Here is a 17,177-nt window from a genome sequence, read left to right as displayed (position 1 = left end):
GCCACATAGGTGGTAACCTGCTGGCAATTTGAGCTGAGTAACTTGGGCCCCATCCCAGCACATAATGGCTCCAGGGCAGAGCCTGGGGCAGACAGGAGGTATCAGGTAACCTGAGATTATCTTGTGGCCAGCCTGCTGCCCAGCTACCTTCATTTGAGACAGTGGTTTTCAACCAGTCTGTGGATCGCTGCCTGTCTGCTGCGGAAGAGCTGACCAATCTGATGTTGTGTGAAGATTATAGATCCAATGATCTTAGTCGAATTCAGTAATGCTTAGGGTGACTGCCGCTTAACAGCCTGTATCATTGATGAAATATATTGAGATTGTTTTAGATAGCTTTGGAACTTGTAGGCTCATTCAAACAACCTTTCGCACTGTGCAGAGCATTTACAAATCATGCGCAAAAGAGAGCTTCATGGTGTTTCAGTGACTTCTCTGCATCTGTTACTTTGCAATTGCATAACTGTTACCACTTTCTTCCCACTGACATACTTTGTGAGTGCTTCGTGAAGGTTTCCCTGCTGCGTGTCCACTTGTCAGGGGAGGCTGTGTTTTACAGTGGATGCAGTGCAGGCCATAGGAAAATTATTTCACCACTGGGAGCCTCAATTTCATGAGAAAGAGAGAAGCAGAGATTCAATAAGTCTTCTTCTTAATGAGATCAATGTGCTCCTTGAAAACATATAGCACACTGCTTGGTACATAGTAAGAATGCAATGAAGGTAAGAAAAAAAAATAGTGCTTTATTTATTCACATAGGCACTATTCTGGGGGCTGCATATAGAGCAGTGAGCAGAAGCAGCAAACCAGGGAGCCCAGGGAGCATATGTTCTATTATTTATTTTTAATACTTAGTAACTATTAATACACAACCTAGTAAGTGCATGACATAGTAGATACTAAAAGTAATCAATCATTAGTGGGAAAGAGCCTTCTAGAAGGTCTTGAGTGTATGCAGTAGGAGCGAACAAATGGTAGCTATTTTCATGGTTTCACTAGGCAAGGGGCCTGGTTTCAGGAGGGACTCGATGGGCCAGGGTGTGCTGGGGAGGGTGACCATGATAGTTAGGGCCTGAAATGATGTCATGTGACCTGTGAAAACGCTTTATGAACAAAGACTGGAAGATGCAATCCAGAGAAGTGAAGTCCTACGTTAGCACTGATGTATCCTTTAATGTGAGAAGGGCCATCTCAGGGAAGAGGCAAAGATGAAGCCAGGATCAGTGGGGGAAGTGACAGCAGGACTGTTCTCTCTCAGCACAGGGAAGAGTATTTTAAGCAGCAGAAGGTATGCGGGTGGAAGTGGGATGGTGAAGGAGATGTCCACAGACAAAGGCAAGGCCAGATAAGGGATCCACAGCACGCCAGGGGCAGGGCCTGACGTTGCTGCAAAGGGAGGGAGGTGGGCAGGGGTGGGAGGAGTGGGTGTGGATCCCAGTCCTTGTATGCAGCTTTGGTTTTTCCTGTTTTCCACATATATGTTCTACATCAGATATCCATGGGGCAAAGGGACTGAGGCTGAGACCAGTCTGGGGAGACTGCTTATCTAGACACCGCAAGGGTCCTTCACTCAGGGCCTGTGGCTCTGAAGGGCTTGCTGTTAGCCTGGGACTTCAGTTCCATTTTCCCATGAAGGATTTACTTACAATTTTAGGTCTGATTTACTTACAATTTTCTCTCTTTAAATCAGTTTTTTACCCTTAATGATCTCTTGATAACCTTTTTTTTTTTCCTAAGCAGCACTGAGTATGAAACTTTATCTCTGTCTTCTTGACCTTCTTAACTATGATTTTCTTTGTCCATGAGTATTTTTTCTTCTTAGTGACCTTCAGTAGACAGTGAGGGATGTAGTCTCCTTGCAGAAATGATTTTGTGCTAGCAGCTGATGCAGTCTTCACTAAATAAATACTTTATTATAGAATCCATCAGCTCCTGGGTAAGGAAGAGGCCCCTGGTTCTTCAGTTTCTAGTTCTATCTCAAGTTCAAGTTCTAGTTCCAAGTTCAGCCTTCATAGTTACACCTCTTGGAGAAGAAGGAGGGCATCATGGAAAAGCAGGGCACTGGATACTGAAACCCCAGAGCTGGGAGTCCCAGCTCCGACTCTCCTTGCTGAGAGACCCTTTACAAGTCACGGAAGCTCCCTGAGCCTCCTTTTCCTCATCTGACTGAGGACCCTGATATCTCAGAGAGTTGGTATAAGACTCTGGATGATGATTCTGGATGTGAAGGTTCTGGATTCTCAAGCTGCAAAATGCTGCCCTTGCTGAGATGAGGTAGAGACGAGTTGCTGCTGTTCTTATTCTCTTTAAGACCACCAATGACTTCTACTCACCAAAACAGGCCCTCTCAACAACCTGGCTGTCTCTGGGAATGGGTGATGAGATCATTCGTGAAGTCCTCAGTGCCAGGGTGGGAATGGAGTGAAGGTGAGATGGGGTGACCTCAGTTGTCTTGCCCTCTTCTTATTGACATCTGTGGGTGAATGAGTGCCCGTTGTGCCTGGTGGGGGAAAGCAGTTCACCTGCCTCTCTACTCCATCTACGGATTATATGGAATGGAGGGCTCCAATTTTGTGTCTTCTTCTCTGAATCCCCCACAGTGTCTTGTAGTGTGTAGCACATAGTATATGCTCAGCAAACACACGCTGATTGAATAAGTGCATATTATAAAGGAAGACATTGAGGTTACAGGAAATGCCTAAAGCAGCTGTGCGCTCAGCCACACCAGCATGCGTCCCTGGTTGCTTGCTGCCACCCCTGGATAGATGCCCACCCCTGGACAGGTGCTGTCTCTGGTTGCATGTGTTGGGAAGCTGGAAGCTGCTCACTGGAGGGGGATGGGTAGGGGAGAGAGGGTGCAGGATTAAGTCTTGTTTACAAGTTTCTCCACTGCAGCTATGGTAGTCAGAGGTGCAGGCTGCGAGGCAGAGGTAAACACCTCTCGGGAGGATTGCCACATTGGCCTTGCTCACACGCTCTCCCTTCCCTATCGCTAGGGTTTCTGGGCAGGTTCAAACCTGTCCCTCCCTCACCATCCTGTCTGGGATGAAACACCTAGGTAACACCTCTGGTAGAATCTGGCTTTTTTTTTTTCATCCAGACTTGGTTAATTTTGTTTTCAGTGTCAGATAAATCAGACAGCTGGTTGTAGGGGATCCAGCCTTGGTCATTTGTTTGTCATTCATTCACAGACGCTCACCAGTTGCCTGTCCTGGGCTAGGTCTGGGGCTGAAAGATGGGAGGGACAGAGACCTTGTCCTCAAAGAAGGTCACAGTCTGATGGCAACAGGTTTATAAAATTATGTGGCAGACAAAAACATTTTAGGTTTTGGGAAATACACTGTTTTGGGGTCATCGTTGCTTGAAAATTTGAGATGTTTTACAGACAGAGGTTTTCAAGTGCGCAAGAGGGAAGGTGGGGGGTGGAGAGCTGTCTGGGGGATCTCAGGGCCTGAGCCTGCCTCTTGCCGCCCTGGCTTGGCACTATGGCTTTGGAGAGTTTGTCCAGAGTCCTCCAGCCCAATTTTGGTCTCTTTTTTCTGTTTCTTCCTTTGCCCTGGACTAGTTTCTCCTCATTTCCTACATTCAGCTCCTCAGATTCCAGTAGGCTTTGTCACAGGGACAGGCTAGGAACATTTGCGGCAGGTGACCACTGGTTTTCTCAGCAGCACAGAAGGAAGGCTGAGGGGAAGAGAGAGGCCTGGGGGCCTGAAGGAGGCCTGACTTCTAAACCACTTCTCCATATTAGTGGCTAGGCCCAAAGTGGACCCAGAGGGCAGGAGAGAAGAGCCCTCAGAGATGGAAGAGAGCCTGGGGGTTGTGCTTCTCCTCTATGTGTGATTCTCCCAGCCTGAAATGGCCCTCTCCCCCTCTCCCAGCTCTTGGGCAGCCCTCAGCCCCCTCTGACCTCCAGCAAGGCCACATGCCCTGATAGAACTTCCACAGTGCCCTCTGTTAAGTCAGTTGTTAATAAAACGTGAGTTTATGCGACTGTTTGTAAACACTTATCTCTCCCTCCCCGCACCCCTCTCAACTCCGAGAGCTCTGTGAGAGCAGAACCCATGTCTGTTTTTTCTCACCAGCAAGGCTAGTGCCAGCACCGAGGGGGCTCACTGCCCCTTTTGTGGAATGAAAGAACAGAGCTAGGTGCCTGCTGCCCTGACTGGTGGGGAAGGGCGGCCTGGGTCAAGTACTGGAGGAGGCCCAAACATGAGACTCTGGCAACTGTTGGGTCCTTTTCTGGCCCAGCCCCAATGAGCTGCAGGGTCCGGTGGGGGCCCTGAACGTGACCTGGATAGGGGCCTACACGACCACCCCATGGGCCCAGACCTCAGCTCCCCTCAGTGGGCCTGCTGCTGAGCCACAGCACTGTCCCACTTGTTCTTGCTCTTCTCGGACAATTCTCTCTGCCTGGAACACTGTCCCCTTCTCTGCCTGCAGAGAGCCCACACAGCTTTCAGGGTCCAGAGACAGTATTTCCTCTTCTGGGACAGCTCTCCAACCACCTTAGACAGAATTTACTGCCTTTTCTGCCCTAGCAGTACCTCGTGTCACTGATGGTATTGGACTTGTCACACTCTCTTGGCATCCTTTGCTTAGGGAGTTGTCCTCCCTCTGGATTATAAGCACTCAGGGCAGAACCTATGTATTGCACCTTTTGCTTCCAAACCCCTCCAGCCACCTGGAGGTAGCCAGTAGCAGGGACTGAGTAAATGGTGGGTGGAAGGATGAACTTACTTTGGGGGCCATAGTGGCATTAAGTCTTCCCTCTGCCCCCCATCCAGGGAGTGAGGGGTCCTGGGAACCGGACCTAGCCTTCCTTTGCTTATTTTGCCCTCTTGGGTCTTTTACTGTCTAGCACTTGGTCTGCTTCCTAAGAGCCTAGGAGGGCACCACCAGACCTGAGTGGGTTTCTGGACTCTGCCTCCATCTGAGGAGGCCTCTGCCCGAGCGCCCAGACCTCCATTGCCAGTAGGCTGTCCTGCTGACCTGCCTCATTACTGAGTACTACCAGCCAAGCCCAGCAAACCCCTTGGTCTGTACCAGCTGACAAGGCAGGGAGGAGAGGGTAGAAGGCCCTGCTTCCTCCAGTGAATTCAGAGGGCTGACATTGACTGACCCCAGGCATTTAGCACTCTACTCTGGTGTCTCATAGTATGCTTGAGGCCTTTTGGGCAATACTGAGCCCAAACCAGGCTGGCTAGTCACAGGGGCTTGGCTTCCCTCCAGGGTTTGGCTGCAGCCTAGGTGTTAAGGGACACAGAGATTGTGTTCAGACCTCTACCTGGGACCTTCTCCACCTCTTGCTCTCACTGGGCGCACCCTGTTGAATAGGCTCAAGGAAGAACCATTGTTAAGAAACAGCAGCCGCCCATGACTCCGATTCTGTTCAGGGTGGGGCCTGTGGGTGTGGGAGGTGGCAGGAAAGGGAAACAGAGGGGGGGCTGGGCCCGGGCAGGACTTGTCCCATCTTTTCCCAGTGCTTGGAGCTATGCTTGTCTTGGCCTCCTTAGAGGAAAATGATAGAGTAATTAGGCACAGGTGGCTTCTGGCTAGCTCAGGGGTCTTGCCCTGGATCCTGGCCATGTTGCTGCCTTGCCTGTGGGGCCCCAGGCCTAGCCCTTCCCCCATAGTTTGCCTACCTGCTCCTGCCCTACCTCCCTCACAGGGCAACACTCAGCTCCCTCCCTGAACTGCTGCAAAGGGCTGGCCATTCATACGTTTCCTGGAGTGAACAGTTGTAAGTCCTTGCATTTGCACAGGTCTTCATGCTTTACAGAGCCGATTCACATACATTTTTAGCCCATTCAACCTTTCCATTAACCCTGTGTGTGTGGATGCATGGGGGAGGGGGTGTGGACAATATTTCTATTTTACAGAGGGAGAAAATGAGTCTCAGAAAGAGGCAAGCCTCAAGACTAATAAGCTTACAAGGGAACTGGCCATCTGACCTTTTGATCTTATGGTTAGCACTCTAGTTATAGGCCCTAGAAACTGCCCTCTTCCAGGTTGCTTCCCAGGAGCCTCAAGGTTTCCTCAGCGAAGCCCACAGCCAGGCAAGCTGGCCCTGCTTCTTCTTCTCTCCTGAGAGCCCTGCAGGCCTCGCTTCTCTGCTCACAGGCTGGGCTCCAGCTTCCTGGGATGGGGACACGGGAAGCTGGTGCTTCAATCTTGGCTGCTCTGCAGAGTGAAGCAGGCACTTTCTGACCCTCAGCCACCCCAAGGGCTGGGGCTCGAGCCTCGCCAGACTTCTCAGAGGCATCCAGGGGGAAGAGCTCAGGCTAGAAGTCATTTGAGGGACCCCAGGAAGTCACCTCTTTTCCCCTTTGACAGACTGCTTCCCCTTTCCTTCCTGTCCCTTCCTGTCCCTCCCTCCCCTCTCATTTTCATGTTGGTTGTTGGACAGCTCCATCTTCTTAACTGGAGAGGAAAGTTAAGGGCTGGGCTGCTCAGATCTACCATTTGTTACCTCCCTTCGTGTCCTCAGCTGTCTGGAGACACTCTCTTTGCCTCAAAACAGTGAGGCCACTCACAATCCAGAGGAAGGGGGGAGGACGGGGCCAAAAGGAGACTGAAGAGGTCTCCATGTAAACCCAGGTTATTTGGGGGCAGTTCACCAGGATTTTCTTCAAAATAAAAGGACTCTTTCTCCAGGGCAGTGGCAAAGGCCATGGTCATGTCAGGATAGCCCCTCACTCTCGGGAAGTGCCAGCCTCCAGCCCACAGGCCGGGAGAGAGAGCAGGAGGGATTTAGAAGGGAACAGCCAGCAAGGTAGCCCTGGCCTGTGTCTCAGTTTCCGTGTGCTGGGGCCAGGGCTGTTGGCAGAGAGAGAGAGAGCAGGCCAGCTGGGCACTGCAGCAGGTAAGCGGCTGGGGTGTGGTGGCAGTGCAGGTCTGACCGTCTGACCTCTTTTTAACCTGGAGGGTGTTTCAAAAAATTCTCAGCTGCTGACCTCTCAGGCTGCCTGAAGCGCTCTTTGTGGGAGACCCCACCACCACCACTGCCAGTCTTCAGAGCAGAGGGCCCCACACTCACCATGCTGACTCAGAGGTCTTGGTTTCTTTATGGCCTGGAGCTGAAGTCAGCAACCCAAATCCAGAAGAGGGCCTTCCCAGGTGGGGCGCTGGCTGGTCCACAGGTCGGAGCCCCCAGGCAGCCCTGGCTAGAGGAGGCCTAAGCGCAGAGCAGGCCCTGGCCCCGTGTGTTTGGCATCCTCTTCCCCTTAGTGAGCTTTCCACCTCCCACTGCCGAACTATAGGAGTGATTTGGGGACTGTGGGGCAGGTAGCCTGAAACAACCCTACAGGTGAAGTTGCCAAACTGGAATGATTATTTGTCTTGTAACCTGACACCCGTCTTAGGGACTGGAACAACACCTAGAGTCATTCACAGGCCCTTTGCCTCAGAACCGGTGACACCCCTAGATGTCGCAAAAGCCTTCCCATCTGAATGACTTCTACCCAACGGGGTGTTAACTGACTGTTGAAGTTAAAAGGCTCTCTCTCCCTAGTTGTGTGACTTCTCATTTGTGTGGGTGCTTTTGTTTGAGGTCGTGATAAGTTAGAGGAATTTGGGGCTGGGATCACAAAATTTATTGCTCAGTGGAACTGGATTGCTCCCACCCCTTAAGATGAGATAAACTTGGCCTGCAGGTGTGCAGGGCTCATGTGCACCACCCCAGCCAGCATCCCACCCCAGCCAGCATCCCACCCCAGCCAGCATCCCACCCCAGCCAGCATCCCACCCCAGCCAGCATCCCACCCCAGCCAGCATCCCACCCCAGCCAGCATCCCACCCGAGAGCTTCTTGCCCTTGCCTTACCAGTTATTTAATTTTCAATATCACTGTGGGTGCCATGGCTCAGACCCAGGTCCCCCTCTTCACAGGACCACTTCTGATTGTCATTCCGTTGTATCCTGAGGCCAGGACTGCCCCTGGCCATGGTATGTGAAAGCAAGGCCTTGGAACCGCGGAGCCTGGAGCTGGAGGAAACTGGGGCAGCTTATCTTCTCCTGTTCCCTTTGTGGACGAGGAGACCGAATTCTAGAGAGGCAGAGCCAAGGGTCCAAGACCACGCAGTAAACGAGTGCCAGATTCTGCACAAATTCAGATCTTCCTCTGTTTCTTTTCTGTTTTTATTCCTTGACAAAAACAGAGAGAGAGACCGACAGACAGGAAGGGAGAGAGATGAGAAGCATCAATTCATTGCGGCACCTTAGTTGTTCATTGATTGTTTTCTTGTATGTGCCTTGACCGGGGTGGGGGAATACATCAGAGCAAGTGACCCCTTGCTCAAGCCAGTGACCTTGGGCTTATTTAAGCTAGAGACCTTTGGGCTCAAGCCAGTGACCATGGGATCATGTCTATGATTCCACACTCAAACCAGATGAGCCCGCACTCAAGCTGGAGACCTCGGGTTTGAAACCTGAGTCCTTTGCATCCCAGTCTGACAGCCTATCCACTGTGCCACTGCCTGGTCAGGCAGATCTTCCTCCATTTCTTGGCCTTGACCTTCCCTGGATATTAGCCCAGGGTAGACTTGAGTATTGGCTCTTTCACTGAAAAATGTGCTTCTGTGTGCCGTCTCTCTAATTTTACAACAACCTTATGAGGAATATTTTGTTCCCATTTGACAGTTGAGGAAATTATAGCTTGTGGTTTGTGAAGTGACAAGCCCCCACATCACACTAATATTTTCGCAGACTTGAGGTTTGCACCGGTTCTCCTACAACTACCAGCCACAGGAGGAGGCTGAACATAACACAAGTCTCTGAAAGACCCCTACATGGTCTCGGGAGATATTACCCATGGAAGACCCTGGTGACATCTGAGCAGAAGAAATATCAAGTAGATTTAACTGACTGGCCAGATCTTAGCTGCCCAGTGTGGCATGGCCTTGGACTTAACTCTGAGCAGCAGAGATCTGAAGTTGGTCTGGAAGATCTCTTGAACCAGCGTGGCCCCAACTTTAGAATTGGAAGTTTGGGGCAGAGTCCATGACATCAGAACAGGTGACTTGAGGGGTCAGGTTGCAAAGACCCAGGCAGGCCTTCCTTTTCAAGAGGCCATTGGTGGGCAGTGAGAGGCTAGTGAGCTGCCCTGGAACAGGCTCTCTCCAGCCTTGGTTCCTCTACTTGTCAAGCTAAACATCTGGCCCAGGTTTGCATATACTCGCTGGGCACTCAGGTGATGAAACAGGGAAGAGGTAGCTGCCTGGGCAAGAACACTGCTGGGCGCGGCTAGTCGGAGGATGATTACTCAGCCCTCCTGGCTCCAGCTCTGCCCCAGCACCCAGGAGGGGAAGGAGGCCTGGGTGGGCTGTGGGCAGGGCCTCTGTGATGTGATAGGAAGAGTCTGCAGGGTCAACAGGTAGAGGCACAGACTCCTGGAGACAGCAGAGGACCCATTCCTCCCAGGGGCCAGGTAGGAGCAGCTGGACGGACCCCCCATTCATCCAGAGGCAGCCCCAGCTCCCCCCTCAGCCCCTTCTTGTCCTGCTCTGAGCACACTTTCTCTTTTCCAACCATCTCTTTAGATTCTCCTCTTGTTTTATTTTCCTGCTTCTCTTTTCTTTTGCTCCCATTTTATCTCTTTCTCCAATCAATTTTCCTCTTCTTCTTTCCTTTGTTCTTGTTTCCAGCACAGGGGTCCAGATGAGAGGCAGTTTTGCAAAGTAGCTAACAAAACCCAAGCCACAGAGCCCCTCCCTTGCACAGACCTCCAAGACCGGGAAGTCTCCCGTGATGTGTTCACATGCGTTTATACAAATTTTGCAGCCTATTTTTAGGGCATATTCTCTTCTTAAAAAGGGCCTCTGCCTGACCAGGCAGTGGTGCAGTGGATAGAGCGTTGGACTGGGATGAGAAAAGACCCAGGTTCGAGACCCTGAGGTTGCCAGCTTGAGCGCGGGCTCATCTGGTTTGAGCAAAGCTCACCAGCTAAGACCCAAGGTCGCTGGCTTGAGCAAGGGGTTACTCGGTCTGCTGTAGTCCCATGGTCAAGACACATATGAGAAAGCAATCAATGAACAACTAAGTGGTACAACGAAAAACTGATGAGTGATGCTTCTCATCTCTCTGCGTTCCTGTCTGTCTGTCCCTGTCTATCCCTCTCTCTGACTCTTGCTCTGTCTCTGTAAAAAAAAACAGGAAGGGCCTCTCAAAATGTAAGGCCTTGGTTAGGAGCATGGACTGTGGTGGCCTGGAGTCTTGTGTCATAATCCTAACCACCAATTGTTTGTGTGACTATGGGCATTTTATTAAGTACCCTTAAGGTACATATTACTCATTTGTAAAGTGGGGATCATAGTAGCACTGACCTCATAAAGTTGGTATAAGGATTAAATTTGATAATCTGTCTGGCACCTAAGAGACTCCATGAATGAGGAACTGTTACCCTTATTCATTTCACAAAATGTGCATTGTGGAGCTCCTGCTGGAACCAGCGCTTGTGCCAGGGGCTAGGATTAGAAATAAAAGACATGGTGGCCCTGGCCAGATGGCTCAGTGGTAGAGCATCGGCCTGGCGTACAGGAGTCCTGGGTTCGATTCCCGGCCAGGGCACACAGGAGAGGTGCCCATCTGCTTCTCTAGCCCTCCCCCTCTCCTTCCTCTCTGTCTCTCTCTTCCCCTCCCGCAGCCAAGGTTCCACTGGAGCAAGGATGGCCTGGGAGCTGAGGGTGGCTCTGTGGCCTCTGCCTCAGGCACTAGAATGGCTCTGGATGCAACAGAGCAACGCCCCAGATGGGCATGCTGGTGGATCCCGGTCAGGCGCATGCGGGAGTCTGTCTGACTGCCTCCCCATTTCCAACTTCAGAAAAAAGAAAAAAAAAAAAGACATGGGCCTTGCACATGTACTGCTCAGTCTGCGGGAGGGGATGTGATATGGCCATACATTCAACTAAATTAAAAAGATGCTCTAGGAGCCTGACCTGTGGTGGCACAGTGGGTAAAGTGTCGACCTGGAATGCTGAAGTCGTGGGTTCTAAACCCTGGGCTTGCCTGATCAAGGAATATACAAGAAGCAATCAATAAAAACTAAAGTGCAACAACTATGAGTTGATACGTCTCAATAACCCCGCCCCCCCACCATGTATAATCAATTAAAAGAAAAAAGATATTCTAGGAGAGGTGAAAAGAAAACTCTGAAGCTTCAGAGATCTTTTTCTTCTTAAATGCCTTCTCTTCCTCTTCCTTCTTTTCTTCCTTCTTTCTCCTTTCCTTCATTTTCCTCTGAGGACATTTTTACCTCAATATGTAATTTATAGGACAGTATATTAATTGCCACTTGTTTCTGATTGTACATTTGATTTTAATATCAGCAGCCATCTATCTATTCATCCAGATGTGTCCATCCATCCATCCATCCATCCAACAAATATTTTCTATGGTGTTACCAGGCTTCATGGCTAGGCACTGTGGTTGGGGGAAATCTCTTGCCTTGGAGAGCCGAGTGTGCATACATACTGCACTTCCTATTAAAATAAGAGCTTCTGGGGGCAGCCAGCCCTCTAGATCCTTCCTGCTCAAGGCATGCCTGTGGAACCAGCAGCATTGACATCAACTGGGAGATTGTTAGAAATTCAGAATCTCAGGTGCCCCCCCCATACCTACCAAGTCAGAATCTGCACTATAAGATCTCTGGGTGATTTATATGCACCTTCATGTTTGAAGATTACTGTTCTAGATAAATCAATTAAGTAGCAGGATAAAGAATTAAGTCACATTTTTATAAACCCAAAATGAAATATCAGAAAGGAAAAAATTAAAAAATAAACACCTAGGAATAAATTTAACCAATGAAGTAAAAGACTTGTAGTCAGAAAATTATAAGAGACTGAAGAAAGAAATTGAAGAAGGTACAAATAAATGGGAGCATATATTATGCTCATGGATAGAAAGAATTAACATTGTTAAAGATGTTCATACTGCCCTGGCCGGTTGGCTCAGCGGTAGAGCGTCGGCCTAGCGTGCGGAGGACCCGGGTTCGATTCCTGGCCAGGGCACATAGGAGAAGCGCCCATTTGCTTCTCCACCCCTCCGCCGCGCTTTCCTCTCTGTCTCTCTCTTCCCCTCCCGCAGCCAAGGCTCCATTGGAGCAAAGATGGCCCGGGCGCTGGGCATGGCTCTGTGGCCTCTGCCTCAGGCGCTAGAGTGGCTCTGGTCGCAATATGGCGACGCCCAGGATGGGCAGAGCATCGCCCCCTGGGGGGCAGAGCACCGCCCCTGGTGGGCGTGCCGGGTGGATCCCGGTCGGGCGCATGCGGGAGTCTGTCTGTCTCTCCCTGTTTCCAGCTTCAGAAAAATGAAAAAAAAAAAAAAAAAAGATGTTCATACTACCCAAAGCAATCTACAGATTCAACAAAACTCCTATCAAGATACCAATAGTGTATCTCACAGAATTAAACTAATAATCCAAGCATTTTGTGGAACCACAAAAGACCTCAAATAGCCACAGCAATCTTGAGAAACAAGAACATAATTGGAGGCATCATGCTACCTGATATTAAACTGTACTACAGGGCCATAGTACTGGCATAAAAAACAGACATATAGATCAATGCAAAAGAATAGAGAGCCTGGAAATAAACCCATACCTGTATGGTCACTTAATATTTGACCAGGGAGGCAAGAACATACAGTGGGGCAAAGACAGCCTACTCAATAAATAGCGTTGGGAAAATTGGACATATATTTGCAAAAATATGAAACTAGACTACCTTTTTACATTATATAACAAGTATAAACTCAAAATGGATTAGACTTAAATGTAAAACTCAAAACCATAAACTACTAGAAGAAAACATAGGCAGTAGAATCTTGGACATTTCTCTCAGCAGTATTTTATCTAATATATCTTCTCAAGCAAGAGAAACAGAAGAAAAATAAACAAATAAGACTACACCAAACTAAAGAGTTTTTGCACAGCACCAACCTATTCCTGAAAGGAAGACTCAGTGGCCAGGTTTTCTGGTGCTCCGCTTTCGCCCCTCTCCCGGGATATAACTGCAAACTGGTTCCCTGAAGAGGTGAAAGAGAAGTACCAGGTACAAGCAGGGGCCGAATCAGCATTGAAGGCAAGGTAGTCAGGGGCTTAACAAGATAACACACCCGATTCCCACTGGCCCAGCTACTGAAGGATGCCACCTGAAAATCTGGAAGCATAAAATGGTCCAGATTTGGTTTTGGGCTGAGGTATCTTGGCATATGCTTTCGGCTGAGATCAGGACAGCCCCCAGGTTATCCAGAAAACCAAGTGTAACTAGCACAAGACAGGTCTCACATGCACAGAAGGTCATTCAAACAGAAACGGTGGATCCAGAAAATTGGCAGCAAGAGTGTCAGTGTCTTATCTGGTGCTGTTGAGGGAGAACGTGCACCGACTGGTGAAGAGACATCATAGGTGTCTATGTACAGAGCTTTACAGTGACAAAGCGCTTTTTCTCAAATGACTTCTGGAACAACTCTGTGCAGTCAGCCAGAAAATTGAGGCTCAGAAAAATGGAACGACTTACTTGTCCAGGGTTACACAGCTACTAAGACGTCCACTTGGGACTGACCGGTCCCAAGCCCATTCACGTGTTACTTCAATCTGCCTTCTTTCAACAACTTGGCAGTATATCTTTTCGTTGAGTTGCGGATGCCTGTATTGAATTGAATAGTGTCCTTCAAGGATTCATGTCCATCTGAATCCTCAGAATGCGACCTTATTTGGAAATAGGGTGCTTGTAGATGGAATTAGTTAAGATTACGTCATGCTGGCATCAATGGGCTCTTAATCTACTATGACTGGTGAGAAGAGACACAGAGACAAATGTGCACAGAGGGAAGGAGATGTGAAGACACGGAGGGAGGGACTGCATGGAGATGGAGGCAGAGATTGTAGTGATGCTGCCGTAAGCCAAGGAGCACCTGTGCCACCAGAAGCTGAAGGAGGCAAAGGAGGGCCCTCCCCTGGAGGCTTCAGGACCATGGTCCTGCCAACACCTTGACTTCAGTCTTCTGGCCCACAGACCTGTAAGACAATGGGTTTCCATTGTGAAGACACCCAGGTCGTGGTATCCTGCTCCTGTAGCCCCAGGAAGCTAATGGAGTGCTAGTGGTGGGGTTGCATCTCGCTCTGCATGGTGTTTTCTGGTGCTTTTGATGTTTCCTCTAGAGTTGTCAGGTCCTTCCCCCTCCTTGACAGTTATACACACAGAGCACCTAAATCCTGGTTGCTTGTTCCCTATGCAGACAGGTGTCGATCCTTGACTTATATTATATTTATTGCAGCAGATTTACCTGTGAGATCCTCTTTTGGTCTGGCTTGTATTCAGTGTAACTTCTGTCATCTCAGCTATACCTGTGTTGTGGTGTGACTGTATCTGGGAGGGGATGGAGGTGGTGACACCTTAAGAACAGGCTTACGTCTTACAGACCCCCCAGAGAATCTCCTGAGTCCATTTGCCTGGAGCTGGTGGTCTCAGTCTGGGGCTGAGAGGCTATGCTGGATCTAGCCTTGACCTTCAGGTGTAGTCAGAACCACTGCTGCCCGAGGAAGCTGGGTGTAGTCAAGGGGCCATGGGCTTGCTTCTCATGAGGCAGAGGGGTTTTTGAGTTCTTTTTTTTTTTTTTTTTGCGTGAGGAAGCCTTCCTGAGTGAGGACCTGCTCTTGCTCAGGTTTCCCTGCAAAGGGAAATACCGAAGAGGGAGGGACCCGCCTGGTAGGAACCCCCCCCCCCACACACACACACACTGCTTCCTGCACACAAAGAAAGTGTACTTCTTTCATCAGAGCCATGGAGCTAGATGCTGGTGGATGTTTGAGTCACAAACTTTGCCTGTTGACTGTTACTGTTACTGTCCAGGGACAGCCTCTTTATTCTATGACTTCCTCTGACCTGCCCCTGTGTTGGAGGTGGGCTGGGATGTGTAGAAGGGGGCAAAGAAGGGGAAATGAAGACGAGGTGGTGAACTGGAAAGAAGGTGGGTTCAGTTTGAATCCCATCTTAGTGACCTTCTAGCAAGAACAGTGTTAAGTGCTTATGGATCCACGTTGTACTCCCAGGGTGAGATCTCACGTTTCTTCACAGTTGCAGTGGTTGTGTAGTACCTGGCCCACAAAAGGTGTCTAAATGTGGCTTCAGTAAATTCAGTTGAAAACATAATAGGAAGATAATTCTGGCAGCAGTGTAGGGGGAGGTAGGGAGACCTGTAAGAGGCAGCGGCAGTCGCTCAGGTGAAAGATGGACAAGGCCTGAATGAAGGCAGGGTCCTCAGGCGTGGAGACGATGAAGAAGAGGAAGGACAGACTATACAGTGACATTCTACGTACTATATGTAAGATATCTAATTGTGTCCCAACAACCTTGCAAAGTAAGCCTTAACGTTTCTGTTCTACAGATGAGGGCACTGAGGAAGCTGGCCCAATAGCACACAGCCCACGCTTGGCAGGCCGACCCCAGCACACACTTGGTGTGAGACGCTGAGCTGCTGGGTTTAGAGACATTGCTGATGCAGAATCCAAAAAACTGGTTGAGAGAAGGATTGGGGATGACTCAGGTTTTCATGTGGGTGATGGAGTTGATGGTAGGCCATTAACAAATGAGTTCATTGTTGTCACCCGTTAAAATTAATTGTCTAAATAAAAAAAAAAATGAGTTCATTGGGTTGACCTTATTGGAAGAGGGAATGCTTTTAGATCATCCAGGCCTTGCCAAATCCCACAGGCCACCATTTATTGATAATGCTGGTGCTTCTGATTTGACTGAGTGCATTTGGCTGTGGAGGAGCGTGTGATTCCGTGGAGCGCCTCACTGCCTCCCTGGTGCTGCGGGATGCTGACACAGTGCCCCCAGGTGGTAGAGGCTCACTTCTGCACCTAGGACCCTGCTTGTCTTCCAAGCCAACTTCGCCTCTGGCCTGAAAGGCAGTCAGTGAGCAGCATTTTGTTAGGTGCAGCATACAGTCACAGTCCTGGAGGGCTCTCACATGACCTTCCTCAGCCCTCATCCTCTCCCTGCCGGTGACCCAGAACCAAAGTGCTTGGACTTGAAGATCTCTGGGCAAGCCTGTCCTTCAACTTCATCACCAGCTGTGTGAGAGTCTCTCATTCATCAGACCTTTATTGAGCACCTACAGTGTGCAGGGCAGTGGGGACAGACAGGTGAATAAGGGCCCTTCCTTGCCCCTGAAGCTCTTATTTACCTATTTTAGTTTAACAGACATTTATGCCTTTAGCTGAATGACCTCTACACACAAAATAGATGCTTTAAGATTTTTGAGTGAAAAGAAATTGAGGTCTTAAGAGGTTTTATGGGTTTGCTATATGTTTCTGAAACTCATTTAATGGAGCCTTTAAGACCCTGATGGCTTCAGCCAGATGGGAAGCCTTGGAAGCTCTTTAATGAGTTGGAGTGTGACCAGGCACAGACGTGGCCCCGTGCCCTGCTGGCGAGGCTATGGGGAGTGAGTGAGCAACAGAGCTGTAGGTCGGGCAGCCTCCCCAGGGGAGGGGACATTGGAAGTGAGTGGGAAGTGGGGCCAGAAGGGGACAAGAGCATTTGCAGCAGACAGGGGGCTGTGTGTTTGGATAATCAACCACTGATTCCACCTTCTCTGCACTGGCTTGTGCTGGGGCTGGGGGGACACACAGTCCACGGCTCCAATGGTGAGACAACCACAAGACGTCTTCTGAAGAAGCTCTATACAAAATGAAGAATTTGGGTGCAGGCCTTATGTACAGACTAGATAGAAGGTCCTAAACTTGGGTTCTAGAACCCAAGGATTATGCAAAGCAGAAAAAAAACAATCACAGCTTTCATTTATGTGTATTTTGAAACTAAGAATGGGTTCTCCATTGTCTTTCCACTCCAAGTTAAAAACTCATGTATTGATGGATTATCATCATTGATGGAAGCTGGCCAGCAAAATGCAAAATTATCAAGATAATTTGAAATATAGATTCAAATCTCCTAATGTTAGTAGTTTTCTCTAAAGGTTTGTAGTCTTTCAGATATTGGCTGTTGCTGGCTGTACATGTAAATGTAATTTATATGTAAGTAAATATACATATGTTAGAGATGGGTGCTAAATTTTTTGTTATCAAGGGATCAGAAAGGTTTGGAGATCACAGTCTAGGCAATAAGGAGCTAGTAGAAATTGTTTAAGGAGAAGGAAGATGATTTGTTTGGTCTT

At 49.2% G+C, this 17,177-nt stretch overlaps 2 protein-coding genes across 3 annotated transcripts in view; one reads left to right on the top strand and one right to left on the bottom strand.

The window, feature by feature from the left end:
* TMPRSS4 (transmembrane serine protease 4) overlaps positions 1-7,286 on the bottom strand; it is a 32,715-nt gene extending 25,429 nt beyond the window's left edge. For both annotated transcript variants that reach the window (XM_066245788.1, XM_066245799.1), the window contains exon 1: positions 7,037-7,286. In XM_066245788.1, the coding sequence (XP_066101885.1) occupies positions 7,037-7,039 (3 nt within the window). In that variant the 5' untranslated portion in view covers positions 7,040-7,286. The remainder of the gene's footprint in view (positions 1-7,036) is intronic.
* Positions 1-17,177, top strand: part of SMIM35 (small integral membrane protein 35) — a 64,299-nt gene that overhangs the window by 492 nt on the left and 46,630 nt on the right. The window lies entirely within an intron of this gene.

This window comes from Saccopteryx bilineata, chromosome 1 (assembly GCF_036850765.1).
Source record: "Saccopteryx bilineata isolate mSacBil1 chromosome 1, mSacBil1_pri_phased_curated, whole genome shotgun sequence".
Lineage (NCBI taxonomy): Eukaryota > Metazoa > Chordata > Mammalia > Chiroptera > Emballonuridae > Saccopteryx > Saccopteryx bilineata.
The sequence above is the reverse complement of the archived record's forward strand: the minus strand, read 5'-3'. Positions and strand labels throughout refer to the sequence as shown.